General features: G+C 44.2%; 1 protein-coding gene across 1 annotated transcript in view; it reads left to right on the forward strand.

The window, feature by feature from the left end:
• ZNF330 (zinc finger protein 330) overlaps positions 1-22,086 on the forward strand; it is a gene marked incomplete at its 5' end in the record, with an annotated part of 75,113 nt that overhangs the window by 21,677 nt on the left and 31,350 nt on the right. The window contains one exon of the mRNA XM_082271001.1: positions 4,966-5,045. Coding sequence (XP_082127127.1) covers positions 4,966-5,045 — 80 coding nt within the window. The remainder of the gene's footprint in view (positions 1-4,965; positions 5,046-22,086) is intronic.

A 22,086-nucleotide genomic window follows, 5' to 3' on the forward strand; every position in this document is an offset into this window, starting at 1 on the left:
GGGAAAGATGAATGAAACAATATACAGAGACATCCTTGTTGAAAACCTGCTCCAGAGTGCTCTGGACCACCAGCTGGGACAAAGGTTCATCTTGCAACAGGACAAAAACCCTAAGCATGCAGCCAAGATAACAAAGGAGTGGCAACGGGACAACTCTGTGAATGTTTTTGAGTGGCCCAGCCAGAGCCCAGACTTGAACCCGATTGAACATCTCTGGAGAGATCTGAAAATGGCTCTGCACCAACACTCCCCATCCAACCTGATGGAACTTGAGAGGTCATGCAAAGAAGAATGGGAGAAACTGCCCACAAATAGGGGTGCCGAGCTGGTAGCATCATACTCAAAAATACTTAGGGCTGTAATTGGTGCCAAAGGTGCTTCAATAAAGTATGGAGCAAAGGCTGTGAATACTTATGTACATAGAATTTTTGGGGGGTTTTAATACATTTGCAAAGCTTTCAGACAAACTTATTTTTGTTGTCATTATGTGGTATTGTTTGTAGAATTTTGAGGAAAATAATTATTTAATCAATTTTGGAATAAGGCTGTAACATAACAAAATATGGAAAAAATGAACCACTGTGAATACTTTCTGGATGCACTGTATGTCCTTTCCTGCTTGTGTGATTGGCTCACTAATTTCCCCAAAAGTCTGCACTAAGATACAAACTGGATTTTGGGTATCCCCTGAAATAAAAATGTCATTTTGGTGAGATACTCCCAAAGGGAAATCGGGTCTAAAGGGATGCAGACCCAGCCCCTTTCCTCATTAGATTTCTACAGCAGCCGATTGATGGTTAAAGTTGCTTTTTAATTCACATTCACTCAGCACAGAAAAACAGCTATTTCTTCAGAAAAGCAAAAAATAGCAATCTGCAACCGTTTGTTAAAATCACTGCAATGTACCTAGATCACCCAGAGGGGAAAACGTTATTTTCTATTAATCATCTGCAGTCTGCTCATTAATATTTTTTTTTTTCATACAGTGGAGTTAGGTTAGAACCCCTGTCCTTTTTTTTTTTTATGTGGTTTTTGTCAGTTTGGGAGATTGTTCCCCTCTGTTGGTCCCAGTGACCTCTTTCACTTGGAAAGGAAGGGGTAGGAAATAAAACCTTTTAAGAAGTCACGACAACTTAAAGTAATGGGAAATCTTCCAATTGGGACATGTTTTATGGTGATAACCGTGTCAGTGGGATTTCCTGATTCTTCTTGATGTGTCTCAGAAACAGGAAAGCTTCTCAATGGAGCTCAGTAAAAAGGAATTCGAACCATTCCCTGTTTTATTTAGAGGGAGAACTTAATGACTAAAAGTGGACACAGCCAGGGGCAGGTACTGCCTTTACTGAAAGCTTATTAGAAGCTGCATGCACTGAAGAAGGTGGGATTGTGGGATTGAATGGCAAGATATGCAAAAAGCATTGAAAAAAAAAACGCAGAGGTGTGGGTGTAAAGGACCACTTCACCTTTAAAGAAGTTGTCCTTTTAATAAATGTCTCCATTCTACTGAGTGCAGCCCATTTGGGATAATACTTGCCTTCTGACCAAGCAACTTGAGAAAGAGGAGACAGGCTCCTCTTTTTTTTTATACTGTGTTTATGTGCCAAAGCCCCATTCATTTCTATAGGCAATGTGTTTTGTCAGCCTCCAGCGGTCCTTGGAAATACAGTTTTCCCATAGAAACAAATAAGGCTGTGGTGCGCATATGTCCAGTATTAAGAGGAGCCTGCCAGGACCTTGTCAGAGGAAACATTGCTGGATCTGGGAGGTAGGGGTGCTTATTTTGGATGATTTCAAAATGAGTAAACGGTGTGGACTGGGAGTGGGGATAGTGAATAGAATTCTGGGATGCATCACTTAGAGGGATTACCAATAGGAGGAAGAAGTTCCTGATTCCTGTATATAAAGAGTTTAGTCTGACCTTTTTTGGAATACTGTGTTCAGTTCTGAAGACCTCAATTACAAAAAGAAATTGATGAGAGTAATGCCCCGTACACACGTACCGATTGTCGGCCGTAAATATTCGTCCGACGACCGATCGGCCGATTGTAGGCTTGTTAGTATGATGCTTCCGACAGCCGACAGCGCATTTTCGGCCGAACAGAATCTGTCGTGCAAGCATTAAAATTTTTGTTGGCCAACACCAGAACGGCCGATTGTTCGCCAGTCAGTACAGAATTCGGCCGACAGACAGCAGATTAGCAAGACTGGGCATGCTCAGAAAAGAAAAAACACACGGAAAGTTAACCATCACATGACATCACTTCTGCAGTCGGCTGTTGTTAGCTGACAAAATTAGTGTGCAGTCTTTTGCAGTTTTCAACAGACACGACAGCCCTGGACAAAAGACAGCCGATCGTTCGGCCGACGATCGGTACGTGTGTACGGGGCTTTAGTCCAGAGACAGGCAACAAAAATGAGACTGCGGTAACTTATAGCAGTAGTAACCTCTGCTTTGTCACTTTTACCTATAGGTAAGGTTATATTAAAGCTTACCTGTAGGTAAAATGAATGCCTCCTAAATATGCACTGTTTATATTCACGTGTTTTACAGCTGGTGAAGTCATTGGCACATGCGCACTGCGCTCTGAATTGAGGGCACACTGAATGTGCTGTCAATCCAGAGTGCTTTGCCGTGACTCCTGTGTGCATGTGCGGCAGTGATGTTATCGCGGCTTGGTCATTCAAATAGCCGGACCCTGCAAACCCAGAAGGAAGGATGGGTGAAGATAGAAGTCCTGACAGCAGTGACAGCATGCTACTGGAGGGATCCATTTTATGGGTAAGCATTTCATAATGTGCTAGTATGCGATGCATACTAACGCGTTCTGCAATTACCTTGCAGGGAGACCGGAAACTTTCAAATTTACTTCAGGACTTAACTACTGCTTTATTATCTACAGTCTTGCGTAAAAAAGGGAAATGAGGGACATGATTGCAATCTTAAGAATACTGTACATTGAGGGCTCATTCACACCATACATGCATGAAACCTCATGGGAAAACCCGCACAGATTTCACTTGCAGAGACATCAGTTTACCTCAGTTTTCATGCATTTGGACATCAGTTTTCAACCCCTTCTGTCCCCCCCCCCCGCATCACTGTGCACCCTTATATCCCCCACGTCACTGTGCGTCCTTCTGTCCCCCCGTGTCACTGTGCGTCCTTCTGTCCCCCCGTGTCACTGTGCGTCCATCTGTCCCCCCGCGTCACTGTGCGTCCATCTGTCCCCCAGCGTCACTGTGCGTCCATCTGTCCCCCAGCGTCACTGTGCGTCCTTCTGTCCCCCAGCGTCACTGTGCGTCCTTCTGTCCCCCAGCGTCACTGTGCGTCCTTCTGTCCCCCAGCGTCACTGTGCGTCCTTCTGTCCCCCAGCGTCACTGTGCGCCCTTCTGTTCTGTCCCCCCACGTCACTGGGCGCCCTATGGTCCCCCCCCGCGTCACTGTGCACCCTTCTGTCCCCCCCCGTGTCACTGTGCACCCTTCTGCCCCCCCCGCGTCACTGTGCACCCTTCTGTCCCGCCCCCCCGCGTCACTGTGCGCCCTTCTGTCCCGCCCCCCGCGTCACTGTGCGCCCTTCTGTCCCGCCCCCCCCGCGTCACTGTGCGCCCTTCTGTCCCCCCCGCGTCACTGTACGCCCTCCTGCCCCCCCCCCCCCCCCGCGTCACTGTACGCCCTCCTGCCCCCCCCCCCGCGTCACTGTACGCCCTCCTGCCCCCCCTCCCCCCGCGTCACTGTACGCCCTCCTGCCCCCCCCCCGCGTCACTGTGCGCCCTTCTGTCCCCCCCCCGCGTCACTGTGCGCCCTTCTGTCCCCCCCCCGCGTCACTGTGCGCCCTTCTGTCCCCCCCCCCCGCGTCACTGTGCGCCCTTCTGTCCCCCCCCCGCGTCACTGTGCGCCCTTCTGTCCCCCCCCCCCCGCGTCACTGTGCGCCCTTCTGTCCCAGCCCCCCCGCGTCACTGTGCGCCCTTCTGTCCCTCCCGCGTCACTGTGCGCCCTTCTGTCCCCCCTCCCGCGTCACTGTGCGCCCTTCCGTTCCCCCCCCCCCCGGCGTCACTGTGTACCCTTCTGCCCCCCCCCACCCACCCCCCGCGTCACTGTCCACCACCCATGTCCCCACCATGTCTGTCGGCCACCTGTGCCCCCCTAATAGCATACCTTCGCTCTGTTTGCCGCTATTGTTGCCCTTCCAGCTTTAGAAACCTACCCGAGCAGCAGCATCCCAGCCGGCATCTAACGTGAGGGGGAGAAGATGGGCTGTACACTCACAGAGCGCTGCTCTGCATTCCCTCCCACTGCCTGTCATATGAGAGGCATGCAGAGTGGTGCGGTCTGTTTTGTCTGCGTTCCAGTGGTGAAAACTGCAGACATGCTGCATAATCCTGCACAGTTCCACACCGGACATTACACCTCTGTTTTGGTGTGAACAAGCCCATAGGAAACCAATGTTTCCTATGTGTCTTGTAGAGACCTCCGGTTTTCTGCTGCAGAAAACCGCAGGTTTCTGCAGATGGTGAGAACGAGCCCCCAGGAGGGTGGTATTTTCAATATGAAACCAAAACCAAGAACCCATGAGCTCAAACTAGCAGTGGGGAAACTCATAACAAAAACCTAGAAAGTATTATTTTACTGAAAGAGTAGTTGATGCTTGGAACAGACTTCCAGCAGAAGTAGTAAGTCCTTCAACAGTATTTAAATTTAAACATGCTTTGGACAAACACAGATCTGTATAATCAGACAAAAAGATTAAAAAAAAATCCGAAAAGGGGAACTTGATGGACCACTTGGTTGTTGTCTGTCATCACTTTCTATGTTTTTATGCAAACATCAATTTTCAGTAAATCCGTGTATCTGATTTTCTGCCTCAAATGAATTCTATCATTTCCATTAGCAAATTCTAAAGATTTTTTTCATTTTCAGTTGGCACCTTTGGTAACAATAACCGTTATTTTATTCATTTCTTACAGGAAAGACCAAATGTATGATGAAATCCTCAGACTGTGTCATTAGACATCCCAGTGTTTATAGCACTGGTATGGCGATGGTGGTAAGTGTCTGTGCTCACAAAACAAAATGCCTGTTATCAATTATTTCTATTTAATAAAGTACTGCATATGCTTCAGTTTGTGTAGGTTTTAAAGTGTATTTCCACTTTTACAGCCAAATTGTGATAACACCTACTTTATACTCTGTTATACAGTATGTTCTCATTCACATAGCATAAATGAAAAAAAAAAAAATAATATATGTATATATACACACACATACTTTTATATATCAGGGGCGGCATCTTCAGGAATAAAGCGACCTCCCCTCCCCCCTTAAAGTGTTTGGGCAGCTGTAGAACTGCCAGGAGGGCTTTTACCTAGAAGCTGATTGCTGGCTGTAAAACTCATACCTAAGCTTACAGCTACAGTAGCTTGTTTAACCCCCTTGAATACCAGGATGCCTATAAGCAAGGGGATAAAGGCATTAGACTAATAACATACAATATTACCCACCTCAATACCAGCATGTTTTCTCATTATCAAAAAAATCTGGCTGTCTATTTTTCCAAGAAGAGGTCATTTTTGTGAGCACTGTGCTCACATTTTTATTTCAACAGCAACGTTCCTTTCACGCAAAAAATGCATGGACAGTAGGTTATACTGGTTCTAATGGCCTAGTTCATCCTTTTTCAACCAGGGTGCCTTGATCTTTCTTCAGGTGCGCCTTGGCAAAATTCCTAAAATTTGCCCTAAAATTGTATACAAGCTAATGGGTGGATGAAACCTGCCTTTTAGTTACACAAAGCCACAGGTTTTCATTGTACTTCATTGCAGCTTCTCTAGCTGTGAACCTCCTAATGCCCAAAGACATTATCAGTAGATAAGGACTAGGATGTCAGTTGCCTGCATATCATCCTTGCTTGACCCTCCCTTGCCTCTTTCCATAAGCTTTGGAGTCTTATTAGCTAAGTTATAGAGAAAAACTGAGGAAGAAGAGAAACATTGGAATACTAGTCAGTACCAGTTTGTAAAATGGAAGAATAAATCAACTTTTATGTTGGGTGTCCTACATGTATTGATGTTGCTACATTATGTAACACTATTAGAATAGTTTTTACATTTTAGAATGAGGTGCCTCAAGACTGTTCAGAATTTTTGGGGGTGCCTCGAGATTGTCTATAGTTTTAAAGGGTGCCTTGACTGAAAAAAGGTTGAGAAACACTGGCATAGTTCACACTAGTGCAGTACCTTCCAGTGCTTTTTAGTTCCAGAAAAAAAAGTATGTTGTTCTTTCCTGCACAGAATTGTACTGGAACGCAGTAAAAAGCATCAAAAATGCATTGCACTGCAGTACAATGAAAAACAAATAAATAAAAAATAACAGGAAAAAAAGAAGAAAAAAAGCATCTGGAATGCATTCAAGAACGCATCAAGAACACACTGGAATGCACCAAGGCAAGTTCACACCACAAAAACGTCCGCCAACTAATTCCAGATGCGTTTCTGCGTGGACATTTTTGACTATTTTTTTTTTTCCGTTCTGGTGCGTTTTTCATGTGTTCCGGATGCTTTTTTTTTTTTTTCTGCCTTTTTCTTCTTCCTGTTTTTTTTTTTCACTGTACTGGGGTCCGGTGCATTATTGATGTGTGCAAGTGTGTTCTGGTGCGTTTATAACATTTTTTTTACCACGTTCCAGTACAGTTCTCTGCAGGGAAAATGCAGCATGTTCTACTTTTTTTTTTTTTTTTTTCTGCAACTGGAGCGCACTGGTGTGAACTATGTCATTGAAAACCATGTACCCTACTTTCTATGCGTTTTAGATGCAGAAAAAAAAAAACCACTGGAACGTATGTGATGTGAACTAACCCTAAAAAAAAAAGTGTAAAAAACACGCATGCAGAAACCTAGAATGGATCTGGAGATGTTTTTGTGGTGTTAACAGTTATGAAGGAAATTTTTTTGTCCTCCTTGCCTTTTGTATAGTAAAAAATGAAAAAACCCAGTGTCTACAAAAGACAGATTGGCTGAGCCCTGTATGTCTGGGGGAAAAAACTGTTAAGTACATTTCTGCATCTCATGCACATTTTTCCAAAAGAAGTATGGTAATTGTATTTCTTTTTTTTTCTAATCTGACCTTGGTGGATGCAGCATTGGTCTGATTCTGCATTTCGATGGCTGCATTCACACCTTAGCATAGTGTCTTTGAGCGCTTTTCCGCGTGATTTTGGCGTGTTTTTATACAGTGTTTTTGAGCTTTGACATTTTTTTTTTTTTATTAGCCAATAGAGTAAACTATCATTTGTTGCTAGGCATTTTCAGCTTTTTTTTTAGCATTTCCATTGGCTTTCCTTTCTTTATTATTAATATTATTATTCAGTTATTATTATTTTTTTTTTCGTTAGGGTATGGGGTTAGGATTAGGAGTTGGGGCTAGGGTTATATAATATTTATTTTTTTGTTAGGGTGTTAATACTACTACTACCACTACTACTACTATTACTACTACTAATAATAATAATATTAATAATAATAATAATAAATGAATAAATCAATGGGAAATAAATACACAAATAAATAAAAATAATCATAAATAATTAAATTAATTCAATAAATGAGTACTAAGTAATAATAAATAAATAACTAACCCCTAACTTAAACCTGTAACCCTTAAAAAAATAAATAATAAAAATAAATAGCAAAGCACCCTAACACAAAATAAATACATTTATTTTTATATAATGGGGTTTATGTAGTATTATTTTTTTATTATTAATAATAATTAAAAAATTTTTTAAGGTTGGGGGTTAATTCTTTGTATATTATTACATATTCATTTATTTTATTTATTATTTATGATGATTGTTGTTTCTGTATTTATTTTACATTTCTTTATTCATATATTATTACTATTTAATTTTTAAAATGTTTTCATTTGAGCAGAAATTGCGCAAATACGCGCATCAAAATGCGCAAATGCATACAAAACTGCCCGAATGATGCGTCTCCATTTATTTCTATGGGAATAAAAACGCGCCAAAATGCTTAAATCTTCCCGATTTGAGCTACAAAAAAAGCTTCAAAACCTTTTTGAGCTTCAGGCGTTTGGCTTCAGGCAACTTAGAATGGAGATGTGAAGCATCCCCATAGAGAATAATTGATTTTTTTTCTCCTCCAGCGTTTTGAAACGTTGAGCTTCAAGCTACAAAACACTAAGGTGGGAAATGGGCCTAACACTGAGAACCGATCAAACAAACACCGTTGATTTCTTGGTTTCTCACAGCTCCCTGAGGCTCTGTTCACACCTGAGGGTTTTTCAGCTTGTAAAACGCTCATCTCTGAAGTCTCAAAACGCTCAACAAGCAAAATCCCATTCATTTCAATGGCCCCTGTTCACATCTGAGCATTTTGTCACCTGAAGTAAAACGCCTGAAGCTCAAAAAAGTACATGAGCTTCTTTTTTTGGCTGATTACAAGCGTTTTTGCTAGATGTCAATGCCTGCCTCCAAACACCTGCAAAAAATGCCTGAAAACGATACGCTCAGGTGTGAATGGAGCCTGAGCAGAGAGCCGGTGACTCTCAGTCAGCAGCTCTCTGCTCATCTCGTCTTCCCCTGCACTCACTGGTGTGCTGGGCTGGGAAGGGGGCAGAAGCAGCCAGCTTAGGCTCTTAGTGGCTCGCTGAGTTGGGTGTGGGCGAATCACAACCATATGGTCATGATCTTGCCCGAGCCTGGACTGACTCTGTGGCTTTGGCTGTACGTCCCCATTAAAAATGCTGCAAGTACAGAAAGACAAAGTTGATTTGATTTGCAGGATATCCAGAGTGTTTCTTAACTTCCTGTTGTGAGCTGACTGCACTCCTACACTGAAATCCCAAGTAGAGTAATCAGCCCTGCCTAGTTTTATTTTGCCAAACTGCAGAACACCTCCCCTTTCATTAAAGGTGTTCTATAGTCTAGCATGGCTTGGGAATTTTTATGTAGCAGGGCACATGCTGTTGGGAACTCACTATTCCTAATTCCTGGTGAATCAACTAATGTTTTTATGTGCTGCAACATTTTTAAGAGAGAAAACATGGCGAAATATGCACGTACTGTACATATTTCTTTTAAAGTGTATATAAACCCTAACTGTAAACTTCTTTTATTTGTTCCCTTTTGGTATGTTTAATATACCAATAAAAACATTGTTTTGTATCTGATAAGTGCCAGTGTTATTTCAAAGAACATTTCTATTTCTAATCATGGACTACAAAATAATTAGCCTTTTATCTTGTGGAGATCTGAGAGTAGAAGTGGTTGGTTGACAGTGGGAAGGCTGACAACACTCGGTCCACAATAAAGCGGTGTGTTGACAGGCCACAATAAGCCAAGTGCATTTCTGGTGGATCAAAATTTATTTTTCTATGTTAAAAAGGGGTTTAAAACACGTGTGACATGTACTGCATGTTATTGTTCTCATTTTCTTTTTTTGGGCTTGACATATTTTAATTTTGCCCAGACACCCTGGGGTTTTGTTACTAAAGTTGGAGAGTGGAAAATCAGGCTCACTTCTGCATTAAAACCAGTTGGCTTCTAACCTCCGCTTGTTCATTTTAAGCTTTGGAAATAAAACCTGGAAGCTGATTGGTTTTTATGCAGAAATTTTCCTGATTTTGGAATCTCCAGCTTTAATAAATAAACCCCACTGTACCCTTGAAGTAGTCCTTATTTGTGCTTTCACCAGGTGGCCACAAGATGGTGCAATAAGTACAATTATTACTTTTTTATTTTTTTTAAGGTAATTTAAAATCACTGCTGTGTATGTGAGGAGCTTTGTATATAGACATACCTATACTATTTTTTAACTTTTCATCCTCTACACATTGAACCTATAAGATATTTAATACATACTTTTTTTGGCACAGGTTGTTGTCAAACCTAATCCTAAAACCTTCCCAAATATTTGTTTTTTCCTTTTTAAATGATTTTTGTGTCCTCGTGAAGCAAATCCAATAAATCTTCTAATGTAAATTATAGGATGCTGAGGTTCAATGACCATAAATGCCTAGCCACTGGTTATAAAAATATATAACAGGAAATTATTTATAGTTTATACTACCTAGAGCTGCACGATTAATCGTTAAAAAATCGTGATCTTGATTCAACCCCCCTCACGATCTTAATCCAGCATTTCCACTATTCATGTAACAAGTGCAGAGCAGTTCTCTGCTCACAGCTTATAAAAAATAATAAAAAAAGCAGCCGGCAAAGTTTATCACAACATTGCTCAGCGCTGAGAGATAAAACGAAGCATTGTATCATTTGGTTCTTTTAGAGATCAAAGAGATGAACTTTGGTCTGTAAATTAGGTAAGTTTAACCACTAAAAGACTAAGCCTTTTTCTGACAAGTGTTGCTTACAACTATATATTTTTCTTTCGAATTACCCAGAGCCTGGACCCACATTTCAGTAACACTATTAATTTTGTGACATCCTTTTCAGTTTAATTTAGTCAAATTGTTTGTATTATTAACCCCCTTGGAGCTTAAGCCTTTTCTCTGACATATGTTGTTTGCAAGTTAAAATCTATTTTTTTTTTGCTAGAAAATTACTTAGAACCCCCAAACATTATATGTATTTTTTTAACAGAGACCCTAGAGAATAAAGTGACGGTCATTGCAATATTTTATGTCACATTGTATTTGCGCAGTGGCCTTTCAAACACTTTTTTTTATGGAAAAATACTTCAAACACTTCAATTTAAAAAAAAAAAAAACAAAACAGTAAAGTTAGCCCAATTTTTTTTTGTATAATGTGAAAGATGTCACGCCGAGCATCGTGAGCGAATCATGATCTTTATTCTAAGCAAACAAATTGTGATTCTCATTTTATCCAGAATTAGGGATGCACCGAAATTTCGGCCACCGAAATTTTCGGCCGAAAATGGGCCTATCCCATTTCGGCCGAAAATGGGTTAAAATGCCGAAATTAATGGCCGCAGCGCAGGTTTGAAAAGTCCCTGATTCTCCCGTCCGTAGGATAGGAGAATCAGTCTGTTCAATTAGGGGCCGTGGCTGCAGCAGAACGGAGCGTCTGTGACACCTCGTCTATCACACAGCCCAGCAGCGAGCAGTACTCCCCCCTCCCAGACACGGACAGGAGAGGAGATAGGCACACACACAGCTCGTCCTCCTCCCCCTCCCACCCCAGTTTTTCTGTCTGCCCGGGGCCGCCCACTCTCCTATCTCGGCGTATGTGCAGGACAGAGAGGGGGATGTGGGCGGGAAATATGCAGAACAGCAAGCAGCTACGTACACATTGCAAGCCTCATGAATGAAATCTGAGCCATCCTTTTTTTTTTTTTTTTCTCTAGCAAAGCGTCCACATGACAACCAGTGAAACTAAGTTGTTAAAACTCTTGGGCTATCTTGACCAGTATCTGCCAAAAGCTCCCTGTCTTTGAACTGAAAAGAAGCAGTGCAGAAATGGCAGTAACAAACACCAAATTATTCCAAACAGTTCAATTACTTTGCTGTTTGTAATTAAGTTTATTCTAATGTTTGAAATAATGTCAGTTTTTAAAGACATGTACTTTATTTGAAGGTTAATTACCCTGAAGCAGCAAATGTACTTTTTTCTCTTTGTATGTATACATAATGTTTCATTTAAGTTTATGCAATTCTGTGTTCTATAGGAACATAAAAAGAAATCTTCTTGCATAAAAAAAAAAAAAAATTAACCCCTTTTGTACTGCATTAGTGCAACCAGTATCAGTGCAGCGAGTGTTAATTAACACTGATACTGGTTGCACTAATGCAGCACAAAGGGGTTAATTAACTGCCACTGGTCGGTCACTAATGCATCAGTGACCAGCAGTGGCAATACATTAACCCCCCTCATGCTCCTTAATACTAATACCATTGGTAATTAAATTAACCTCTTGCCAACCCTTCACAGTACATATACTGTGACAGGGTGGCAGCAACAGGTGTACGTCACTGCCTGTTTTTTGTGTATGCCCCTGTTCTATCTAATTTAAAATTATTTGGGGGGAAAAAGTCATTTTCGGTTTCGGTTTCGGTTTTCGGCCAAGGGCCTCCTGCATTTTCGGTTTCGGTTTCGGCCCAGAATTTTCATTTCGGTGCATCCCTATCCAGAATCGTGCAGCTCTAATAATACCCCACCCTGTTATGTGTCTGTGCTTTCCATTTTGTCTTAGCAAAAGAAACCAGGCAGGTCAGGAAGCCAGTATAATATTAATGAATGCCGAGTGTCAAATGTGTTATTCAGTTTTAAGGAATTTGTGCTATGAATGTTTATAACAGGGACATTTTGTATTTCACTTACTCCGGATATAACCTGTCTGCATTGTGTCTTTAATTTTCATGCTGGTATTTACTTTCTACTTGATAAATCTGTATGGTTTCTTTATTTCTTTACTGGCATGAATCCAGATCATTGTGTTCACTGTTTCCCTGCCTCCTAGGCCCTTTTCACATGGGTACTGTCAAGTGGAAAAACAAGGTGACTGAGCCTTGTCACTGCACAGCTCCACACACATTGCTGTGCTTTCCAGAGCAACAACAACAATAAGGCATGTCATGTCCGGTAGTAACACTACCTTCTACCACACCCCATAGAGGTTAATAGTGCTGCTCCAGCATCATTGTAATATGTCTCTTCAAACAGGTGGGGGGGGGGGGCAGCATACCCCCCTCCCAATAATCACCTGCTGACAACCCCAGTCAGCTACTATGCCCAAGTGAAGAGAGGCCTTAAAGGGATGTTGCACAGAGACATGTGACAAGAGCGTGCAATTATGCCCTGATGCAATGTGAAACACTTGTTAGACCTACCTGCAGTGGCTTATGGGTAACTGATTAGTAGTATGGCCTCCCATTTAAAGAGAATATGTGCTGGAACACTGAATGATAGGTGCATCTGCACTTACAGTGCCTTGCGAAAGTATTCGGCCCCCTTGAACTTTGCAACCTTTTGCCACATTTCAGGCTTCAAACATAAAGATATAAAACTGTAATTTTTTGTGAAGAACCAACAAGTGGGACACAATCATGAAGTGGAACGAAATTTATTGGATATTTCAAACTTTTTTAACAAATAAAAAACTGAAAAATTGGGCGTGCAAAATTATTCAGCCCCCTTAAGTTAATTCTTTGTAGAGCCACCTTTTGCTGCGATTACAGCTGTAAGTCGCTTGGGGTATGTCTCTATCAGTTTTGCACATCGAGAGACTGAAATTTTTTCCCATTCCTCCTTGCAAAACAGCTCGAGCTCAGTGAGGTTGGATGGAGAGCGTTTGTGAACAGCAGTTTTCAGTTCTTTCCACAGATTCTCGATTGGATTCAGGTCTGGACTTTGACTTGGCCATTCTAACACCTGGATATGTTTAGTGTGAACCATTCCATTGTAGATTTTGCTTTGTTTTGGATCATTGTCTTGTTGGAAGACAAATGTCCGTCCCAGTCTCAGGTCTTTTGCAGACTCCTTCAGGTTTTCTTCCAGAATGATCCTGTATTTGGCTCCATCCATCTTCCCATCAATTTTAACCACCTTCCCTGTCTCTGCTGAAGAAAAGCAGGCCCAAACCATGATGCTGCCACCACCATGTTTGACAGTGGGGATGGTGTGTTCAGGGTGATGAGCTGTGTTGCTTTTACACCAAACATAACATTTTGCATTGTTGCCAAAAAGTTCGATTTTGGTTTCATCTGACCAGAGCACCTTCTTCCACATGTTTGGTGTGTCTCCCAGGTGGCTTGTGGCAAACTTTAAATGACACTTTTTATGGATATCTTTAAGAAATGGCTTTCTTCTTGCCACTCTTCCATAAAGGCCAGATTTGTGCTGTATACGACTGATTGTTGTCCTATGGACAGAGTCTCCCACCTCAGCTGTAGATCTCTGCAGTTCATCCAGAGTGATCATGGGCCTCTTGGCTGCATCTCTGATCAGTCTTCTCCTTGTATTAGCTGAAAGTTTAGAGGGACGGCCAGGTCTTCGTAGATTTGCAGTGGTCTGATACTCCTTCCATTTCAATATTATCGCTTGCACAGTGCTCCTTTGGGATGTTTAAAGCTTGGGAAATATTCTTGTATCCAAATCCGGCTTTAAACTTCTCCACAACAGTATCTCGGACCTGCCTGGTGTGTTCCTTGTTCTTCATGATGCTCTCTGCGCTTTAAACGGACCTCTGAGACTATCACAGTGCAGGTGCATTTATACGGAGACTTGATTACACACAGATGGATTCTATTTATCATCATTAGTCATTTAGGTCAACATTGGATCATTCAGAGATCCTCACTGAACTTCTGGAGAGAGTTTGCTGCACTGAAAGTAAAGGGGCTGAATTATTTTGCACGCCCAATTTTTCAGTTTTTTATTTGTTAACAAAGTTTGAAATATCCAATAGATTTAGTTCCACTTCATGATTGTGTCCCACTTGTTGATTCTTCACAAAAAATTACAGTTTTATATCTTTATGATTGAAGCCTGAAATGTGGCAAAAGGTCGCAAAGTTCAAGGGGGGCGAATACTTTCGCAAGGCACTGTATCTTTCTTTTAAATAATGGGGTTTCCTGTCCGCTCTCCAAAGGGAGAAAACAATAGGGACAAAATAGGGATTTTAAAGTGCCTGGTAATGTTGCAAACAACAGTTTAAAAAAACATCCATATATAAAAATTTTAACAATTTATTAGTGTGTAGAAAGTTAAAAACATTTTGTATAGACAGTACAACACTGTTACAATCCAATATACATTTAGTGAACTCATTATTGGTGAAATCCAAAAGATAGTATATAAATGACTAAGGATCAACGCGTTTCGCCCTATTCAGGGGCTTCCTCAGGATCCAGGATTGTATGCATTCATAGAAGAAACAAGGGGAAAAAGAAAAATATATATCTTTGGGATCAAAGAGTGTTCCCACTATTCTTCCCACGTTGGCTATTAGAAGCTGAGGCCACCCAGTATCCTGTTTACGGACTCATGAACAAGATTCCTCTACTCCTCTCCTCCACTATCAGTATAACCAAGGTAACAGAGGGTATATCCCCTTCAAAACCCTGCAACAGGGTGAGGTGGCCTTTTTGCATTTGCCAGAGGGACCTTGTAACAAATCAATCCAATGTCTTGTGAAAGTGTGTACGTCTGCCTGACATTCAGCTCCCCGCCACCGGAGCTGCATCTATCCATCTTTCTTTTAGTCCCTCTGCAAAGTCCCACAAATATCCTGTTGAACCTGCCAGCAAAAGTCCTTTCCCTGGTTTGGCAGCAGTGCTGCACTGGTCCTTAATTGAGAGCACAGTTGCCACTCTCATGCATTTGGCTTCTATCTTCCAATGATTGCAGACTGGCAAAGCTTTTGGACAGGCCCCCTGGGCATACCCCTATAGCCCTACCTACCATGAGACCTCAGTTTTTTGCAAGTGTCCTTTAGGTGATTGACCTCTTCTCTCCTATGGAAAGATTTCTATACTTAACTATTGCTCATTTACTTAGAATTCTTCAGTCAACTCTCCACTGCTTTATAATATAACAAAAGAAGCGGTGCCTCCAGATCAGTGCAAATTCGGTAAAAACTTGGGAACTGCACATATACTCCTTTGTGGGGACAGCCTGTAATATTGCTTCAGCACTGGATCCTGCTTGTGCGCTCACAGTTGGCTGTAGGATGCTACACAGGTCCAGGATCGTGGTTCTTTCCAATGACTCAGAGCCTGAATCCCTGGTTTCTTGGGCATTCACCAGATATGGAACCTGACCTCAGAACAGACGAGAATCCAAGATGCTGCTAACCTCATACTCCTCATGATCGCCTACAGGAATGGGACGAGGGCGAGGTATAGAGGTGAAGAAGTACAGCGATTGAAAACCAGTGGCTTCAAAAGTGACACGTAAAAGACATTGGAGATATGCATGCCAGGGGGGAGGACCAAGGGCATAGGCCACCGGGTTCACTTTACAGAGGATGCGAAGAGGCCCAACAAAACGGGGTGTCGGTTTTGGAGTGGGCACCCTGAGGTTGAAATTACAGGTCGACAACCACACCCTCTCCCCAACCTGGTACGAAGGAGCAGATAAAGTCTCCAGTCTGCCTGGAGGTTCTGACGCTGCGCAGAGACCCGTAAAGACTCTTAAATCTGCACCCAAGAGGAACAGGGGGCACGAAGATGATCCTCCACAGCTGGGATGTCCTGTGGTGAGAACGACTCGGGCAACACAGCGAGTTGGAACTCATAATTGCCCATGAATAGAGACATTCCAGAAGACTAGTTGATGGCAGAGTTCCTGGCAAACTCCGCCCAGGGTAGAAGATCAACCCAATTGTCCTGATGGTCAGAGATATAGCAGCAGAGATCTGTTAGGAGCCAATCTGGTAGGAGGTCTCCGCAGGCGCTCCTTAAACGATGGTCTCTCCCTGAGCCTGGTATCGATCAAAATCAGAAAGGAAATGAGAGCCCCGAGGTCGTCAGGGAGATCCTTGGCCGCAATGCTGCAACTTGTGACAGCTCTCTGTGTAACTGATGATTTTAGTGTTCAGTTACAGAGATCACACATACTGCACCAATCCCCACACAGTACACCAAGCATTAATGTCCCTGTCCAAGTGTCCCATGAACATCTGTGCAAGTGCACAAAACCATCTGCAATAGTGTCCCCAGGTGGACGAACAACATCTGTCACAGTGTACAAGTGCGCAAAAACATCTGTTAGTGTACAAGTGCACAAAATTATCTGTCAGTGTACTAGTGTCCCACCAATAAATACATAAAAAATATAAAGTGCCCCTGTCCATCCGTGCTCACATACAAAGGCAAACTCACATGTTGGTTCCATACGCATATAAACGGCGATTTCACCACAGTTGTGCGGTATCATCGCGAACATCAGAGCGAGAGCAATAATTCTACCACCAGACCTCCCCTATAACTAAACGTAACCAATAAAGGCTTATAAAGTGTTGACTATGGAGATTTTTAAAAAGTGAAATTTTGCTCCATTTTACAAGCGTGCGCAGTTTTAAAGCATGACATATTTGGTATCCATTTACCCGACGCAACACCATATTTTTATATTTTACCAAAAAATTGGGTGTTGTCTTTGTGTGCAATGAAATTCATTAACCAGTTACGGACCACCTGCCGCAGTCATACTGTGGCAGGCAGCCCCTCCTGCGCGATCCGACTCGGCAGTGGGGATGCCGATGCATGGGGCCGGCGGCCGCAATTGCTGCTGGGCACCCGCGATCGCTCCCCGATGAGATAGGACGGACAGCTGTTGTAAACAAAGTTGACTGTTCTTCTCTCTGAAATGATCACAGAGCACCTGTGATCCTTCTATATAGGATCACAGGTCTGTATGATCATTTCAAAAGCCCAACCCCCACAGTTAGTAAACACGCCCCTAGGCTTACATTTTAACCCCTTGATCACCAACTAGGTTAACCCCTTCCTGGCCAATGTCACTATTACAATAACAGTGCATATTTTTTAGGCCTGCTTACTGCAGTAATGTCACTGGTCCCCCCCAAAAGTGTCAAAAATGTCAGTTGGGAGTCCGATCTGTCCGCCGCAACGTCGCAGTCCCGCTAAAAAATGCAGATCGCCGCATTACTAGTAAAAAATAAATAAAAATTACAAATCTTTCCCCTAGTTTGTAGATGCGATAACTTTTGCGCAAACCAATCAAAATACGCTTATTGCGATTTGGTTTTTTACCAAAATTATGTAGCAGAATACAAATTGGCCTAAGAGGATGAAAATTTTTGATATTTAAATTTTTTTTGTGGGAATGTTATATAGCAGAATGTGAAAAATATTGTTTTTTTTTTTTTTTTTTTTTAATTGTCGCTCTTTTTTTGTTTATAGCGCAAAAAATAAAAATCGCACAGGTGATCAAATACAACCAAAAGAAAGCTCTATTTGTGGGGTAAAAAGAACATCAATTTTATTTTGATACAGCGTCGCACAACTGCGCAATTTTCTGTTAAAATAACGCAGGGCTGAATCACAAAAACTGGCCTGGTCATTAAGGGGGCAAATCCTTCCGGTCCAGAAGTGGTTAAATTGTATTTATGCGTTCATGTGTAAAAAAACGCCGCGTAAATACCGTGTAGCATTAAAATTTACAAAACCCATCATTTTATTCTCTAGAGCCTCTGCGATAAAAATATATAATGTTTTGGGGGTTCAAAGTAATTTTCTAGAAAAAATACAGGCTTTTCTTGTAAACAAATTATCAGAAGAAGCCCTGGTCTTAAAGTGGATAAAACCTGAATGTACTCCTTGGATTTTGTGTCTCTTTATGTAGCTAGGCTGTGAAAAAGTCTCACACATGTAGTATCGCCATACTCAGGAGGAGTAGCAGAATGTGTCTTGGGGTGTAGTTGCAAGTATACCTATGCCGCATTTGAGAAATAACTTGTTAGTATGACATTTTTGTAAAAAAAAAAAATAAACATTTATTTCTCTTACGTCCTCCGACAGTCGCCGCCCCTTCATAATCTTCACCAATGGGTAATTGACCTTTGCTCCGTAGGAGTAGCTAGGCAACAAGATTTGTTAATATCAAAGCTTTTAGCATATCACACCCCTAGGGGGCGGTCCCCTCAGTCAATACCTCCCTGCTTCCAGCATTCTCAACTCAGTATTCAATTGCCTAGCTTAGGAATAGCTGGCTGTTCCTGTGCTGGGGCTTTCAGTCTCAGCCTTCTATCCTCTGATTTTATTTCAAGTATTTTTCTCTTTCTTTTACTTGGCTGTTTTTTTCTCAGCATTAGTTTAGTTTTCTTCGGATGAAGATGATCATGCGGAGCTGGGTCTCGGACTGGCCACCCTGGATCCCAGGGCTGAGAGCCAGGGGTTTCCCCAGCCTGCCATCGAGCGTTCAGCTCAGGTTTCCCTGGCATGTTGAACGACCCATCCCTGTTCGCTGCAGGGATTCTGCCTGTGAGGTGGCTACCTCACCGGACGCCATTTGCGGTTTCGCACCGCAGTCCACTGCGTCCTGGCTGCGACACTCCCTGTCCTCAGTACAGCGGTTTGGTCTCTAGAGAAGGCTCCCCACGCCATCCGGAATGGTAAGTGTTTTTCTATGTGGGGACCTGTCTGTTTGGGTGTCAGTCTGTGACTGTGTGACCCGCATGTCTGTGTAAGTGCTGAGCTCCCTGTCAGATTCCTGTGATAGCTGCCTTTCTGTGGGCTGCGGGAGGGGGCTCTCCCGCTCTGCTGTGTGAGATGTATGGGGCAGACTGGGCTCAGACATGCTGTGCGGCGACCGCTGATGCGGCCCGCCATTTTTTTCGGCAAACTGTGGTGACCGGCCCTGTGTGGTACAGCGCGGTGTTTTGGCGCCAAACGCCGCCATTTTGGCGGCGATCGCTCATACAAGCACATGTCGGCGCCATTTTCTTATTGCCTAAATTCCCTCAGCCAAGCGGCCATGTTTGTGAAGCCTTCATAGGCTATATAGGGCGGTCAGTCATTGCATCACTTCCTTTTTCGCTGGAACAGCGATTGGTGGCAGCAGCTGTGTGGTCTCTCCAGGTTTTTACCTTCCTTATCCTGTATTTCCTTGCTCAGTGCTCCTTATCCCTGCGGGGGTCGGTACACCCAGTAGTGTGCGGTGGGCTGCGCTCGCCGCGGTCTTAAAGGGCCAGTCCTTTGTTTCAGTTGATACTGGGGCATGGATTCTCAGGATTGCAAGTTTCCTCCCACCCTGGTGGGGGGCCAAGGGGCTGCTGCATCCCCCGAGGGGGCTGATCTGGCTGCTGTTGTAGCGAACTTGGCTTCTCAGGTGCAGATGCTAATGGCTGATCGATCCGCAAAACGGCCCAGGTTATCTATTTCCTCTGATTCAGAGGGCGATGGGGCTGCTATGGCTGGAGTGCCCTTCTCAGGGTCTCGTTCATCTCTGGACCTTGTGGGGTCTGAGGGGGAGGCTGAGGTAGAAGGAGTTGATACTTCTCCCCCTGGCTCGCCTGAAGAGCTTGCACTCATGGATGAGTTGATTACTTCCATCAAGGAAACACTGCGTCTGCAGGATGAACCAAGTCCTCCTGCTTTGATGTCCTCTTATGGGACGCAAAGGAAACGCAAAACGGCGCAGGCTTTTCCCTGCCCTGCGGAATTTCAGCGCGCTGTTGATGAGCAATGGCGCAATTTAAAGAAGCCCTTTACTGTGCCAAGTAAGTTCAAGCTGCGTTATGCATTTACACCCACCACTGATGAGCGTTGGTGTGTGCCGCCTCAGGTGGATCACGCTGTGGCAGTTTTGAATAAATCTACTGCGATTCCTGCTGAGGATACCCCGGTGTTCCGGGACCCTACAGACAGGAGATTGGAGTCTCTGGCCCGTCATGCTTATACGGTTGCTGGTTCTATGCTGAAGCCTATTTTTGCTTCCATTATGGCAGCCCAAGCTATTGCGGATTGGACGCAGGTGCTCAGGCGCAACCTGGTGGCTGACTCTGCTCCGCCGACAACATTGGCTATGGTAGATCAAATTCATCAGGGTGTCATGTATTTGTGCGATGCGGACTTGGATTTGGTCCCTTTGGCTGCACGCCTCTCCAGTGTAGCGGTGTTGACCCGTCGCCTGATATGGCTGAAATGTTGGTCGGTTGACCAATCCTCTCGCAAGACTCTAGCTAATCTTCCCTACGCGGGATCTCGCCTTTTTTGGCGAGTCTTTGGATACTCTGATAAAGGGAATTTCCGGGGGTAAGAGCACTCTCTTACCCCACACTCACAAGAATAAGTCGGTTCGCGGTAAGAAGAATACCTCGTTTAGGCCCTCTCAGGGGTCTTTTCGTGCCTTTCGGTCGCAATACAAGGGCAAGTCCTTCAAGGGCCAAGGCTCCCAGAAGAAGCCGTGGGCAGGTAAGCAGAAGTCCGGCCAGTCCGGGTCCGCTGCCCATACCAATTCGGCCTGAAGGGGCGCCCTCACCCGGTTCTGGGGTGGGGGGACGTTTGCTCGGTTTTCTTCAACCCTGGCTGGCCCGCATTCGGGACAGGCGGGTTCAGGAAATCGTTCGATCTGGATACAAGATCGAGTTTCTCTCTCGGCCGGCGAGCAGATTTTTCCCCTCAAATCTTCAGCTGTCTCCGGAGCGTTTGCAGGATCTGCACCTGGCGGTGCGGGGACCTGCGGGCCCAGGGAGTGGTGGTTCCGGTGCCTCAGAGGGACAGATTTCGGGGGTTCTACTCCAATCTGTTCACTGTGCCCAGAAAGGAGGGCAAGGTACATCCGATTCTGGACTTGAAAGCTCTGAACCGCTTTGTGCGGGTTCGCAAGTTCCGCATGGAATCCCTGCGCTCGGTGGTGGCTGCCCTGGTTCCGGGGGAATTCATGGCCTCCATCGACTTGGAGGATGCGTACCTTCACATCCCCATTTTCGAGGGTCACCAGAGGTTCCTTCGATTCGCCATTGCGGAGGATTATTACCAATTCGTGGCGTTACCCTTCGGTCTCGCTTCGGCTCCGCGGGTTTTCACCAAGGTGCTTGCGCCGGTCCTGGCTTTATTGAGAGCCCAGGGCATCTCTGTCTTGGGGTATCTGGACGATATCTTGCTTCGGTCTGTGACCAGTCAGGGCCTGGTGAACGACCTGTCCACCACGATGCAGACTCTGCAGGAGTTCGGTTGGACGATAAATTTTCCAAAATCAACGTTGTGTCCGTCGGTTCGTCTTCCCTACCTGGGGATGATCCTGGACTCTGTTCAAGCGAAGGTCTTCCTGCCGGAAGACAAGCTCCGGACACTTCAAGACGAGGTCAGGTCCCTCAGGGACACTCAGTGCTCGTCCCTCCGGACATGTATGAGGTGTCTGGGATTGATGGTCTCGGCTTTCGAGTCGATTCCCTTCGCCCAGTTTCACACGCGGGGTCTTCAGGCGGAGATCCTGGTCAAGTGGGACGGGCGTCCGCAATCTCTGGATCTGTGGATTTCGTTGAGCCGCCACACCCGAAGGGGTCTTTTGTGGTGGCTCCAGTCCCCGGCGGTGTCGGGGGGCAAGTCCTTTCGTCCTTTGTCGCGGACGGTGATCACCTCAGATGCCAGCCTGTCGGGCTGGGGTGGTGTTCTGGGCGTTCTGT

Source organism: Pelophylax lessonae, assembly GCF_965119305.1.
Source record: "Pelophylax lessonae genome assembly, chromosome: 1".
Lineage (NCBI taxonomy): Eukaryota > Metazoa > Chordata > Amphibia > Anura > Ranidae > Pelophylax > Pelophylax lessonae.